The following is a 2129-nucleotide window of genomic DNA, read 5'->3' as shown; positions in this document are numbered from 1 at the left end:
CACACACATAGATATATATATATGTATACATGTATGTATACATATGTTGATCCACATTTAAGTATCATATATTTTGTTTTATAAAGTTCTGTCCTATATATGATATAAGTAAAGAACATTTTTATCGTCAGTTTCTTGTGTAAAATGGTTGTGAGTAACATGATAATGTTATTGCTGCTGTTTGTACTATTGCGGCTAGTGCTGCTTTTTAATTTTTGTTGTTTTTTTTATTATCTCCCTAATATACTGAATTTATTTTGTGACAAATGATGGCCTCAATAGCTGTCACTCTTCAATACATTTATATAGTAAAAATAGATTGTGTAGATATATTTCGCAACTATGTTCTGATTCATCATTTTTAACGCCATTACCATTTCCAGTTATCATCTTCTTTCATCAATGCTATTATTATTATTATTATTATTATTATCATTATTTAATTTTTATTAATTTTTATCATATTTATTTTTATATTATTTCTCATGATTTATTACCCACTCTAAGATCATTCACAATCATTATTCATGGTCTTCCACTTTATCTGCCCTTAAATATATATTAAAAAAAAAAAAATCGTTGAAATATTTCATATGTTTTCATATGTAAATATTTTTAATTTAAAATCTTGTTGGGTTTCTTTTTTTTTTTTGGTATTGTTGTTGTTGTGACGTTCATTTAAATTTTCTTTTTCTTTTCATTTATTGTTTTTAATTTTGTTTCACAGATATCAATTTTTGATAAAGTTAGTCTACAACAAACTTTTCATGAACAGTTCAACAGTTTTCACTCACTGGTTTCTTGTATTCAATGTTTCTTAGAAAAACAGTATGTCACACTCGACCATCTCGAGTATAGTAAATGACACAAATAAAGATAATGAGAAATCTGAATTGGCTTATTCAGGTTTTTCTTTTCTTTTCTTTTCTTTTATTAGTGTCATAATCAAAGTAGTTTATTATTTGTAATATTACATATATATTTTTTTTAATCCTGGGCTTTTCCTTGTGAATATGAATTTTCTTTTATTTATTATCTATTTTTTAAATGTTATTGGATCTTTAGGTGTAGTTTTTTTTTTTTTTAAAAACCCTTTCTCACCCTTCAAACATTGTTTTCTGTATTAAGCTCTCCTAGAGCAATACTTATTTCGTTGAACTGGGGTCTGTCTTTAGCATTAAGTTGTGTACACTTCCTGATCAGTTCAGCTATTCCCGGCAAGCATTGGTCACAGATATCTAGGGAGATGTCATCAACTTTGATACATTTAAGTAATTCCTCATTGGTCTTTGACTTATGAGGCAATTCTCCCAGATGAAAAACTTCCCACATAAAAACTCCAAACGACCACACATCACTTTTAGTTGAGAATTCATCATCTAAAACAGCCTCGGGTGGCATCCACCGTAATGGAATGAGACATTGAAAATGTGGGTAATACTCTTGGGCATACACGTCACGACACAGCGACAACAACGATATCTTTACATCTAATCTGTTTGTTAGCAACACATTCCTTGATGCTAAATCTTTATGAATGAATCGGTTGCTAGCCAAGTGTTCCATTCCCAGCGATACCTGTCGACATAGATTCAATTTTTGTGGAATTGTCAGTGGTGGGGCACGAGCAATACGTTTTCCATTGTCATTTCTTGTAGCAAGAAGAAATTGTTTCAAATCTCCCTGCCAACAGAAGGAAAAGAAAAGAAACGCAGTTAAAAGAAAGTTTTGTTATATTTATAAATACATGATTCACATATCAAATATATATAATCAATTAATTAATCCTTTTTGCTTTCTGAAAATCCATATCTTATTATAAATTCTATTGTTAATACCATCATCATCATCATCATTATTATTGATATTATTATTGCTCTTTATGTTCTGTGTTCATAAAAAGATTAAGGCTGTCTTGTGTTCACACACACACACACACACACACACACACACACATACGTTTATCTTGGTGTTAGGAAGGGCAGGAATCCAACTATAGAATCCATGCCAAAACAGACTGGAATCTGGAACCTGGGACAGCTCTCCAGCTTACTAGTTCCAGTCAAACCATCTGACCTATGGAGAGTGGATATCAAATGATAATGATGGTTATATATATATATATATAT

General features: G+C 30.1%; 1 protein-coding gene across 1 annotated transcript in view; it reads right to left on the bottom strand.

Annotated features, from left to right (window-relative positions):
- Positions 1–464: 464 nt before the first annotated feature.
- The window catches only part of LOC106880012 (inactive tyrosine-protein kinase 7), a 418974-nt gene continuing 417309 nt past the window's right edge, over positions 465–2129 (bottom strand). Inside the window, exon 17 of the mRNA XM_014929805.2 lies at positions 465–1683. Within this exon, the coding sequence (XP_014785291.1) occupies positions 1105–1683 (579 nt within the window). The 3' untranslated portion in view covers positions 465–1104. The remainder of the gene's footprint in view (positions 1684–2129) is intronic.

This window comes from Octopus bimaculoides, chromosome 5, assembly GCF_001194135.2.
Source record: "Octopus bimaculoides isolate UCB-OBI-ISO-001 chromosome 5, ASM119413v2, whole genome shotgun sequence".
NCBI classification, from domain to species: Eukaryota; Metazoa; Mollusca; class Cephalopoda; order Octopoda; family Octopodidae; genus Octopus; species Octopus bimaculoides.
Note: the sequence above shows the minus strand (reverse complement) of the source record. Positions and strands in the feature narration are given on the sequence as shown.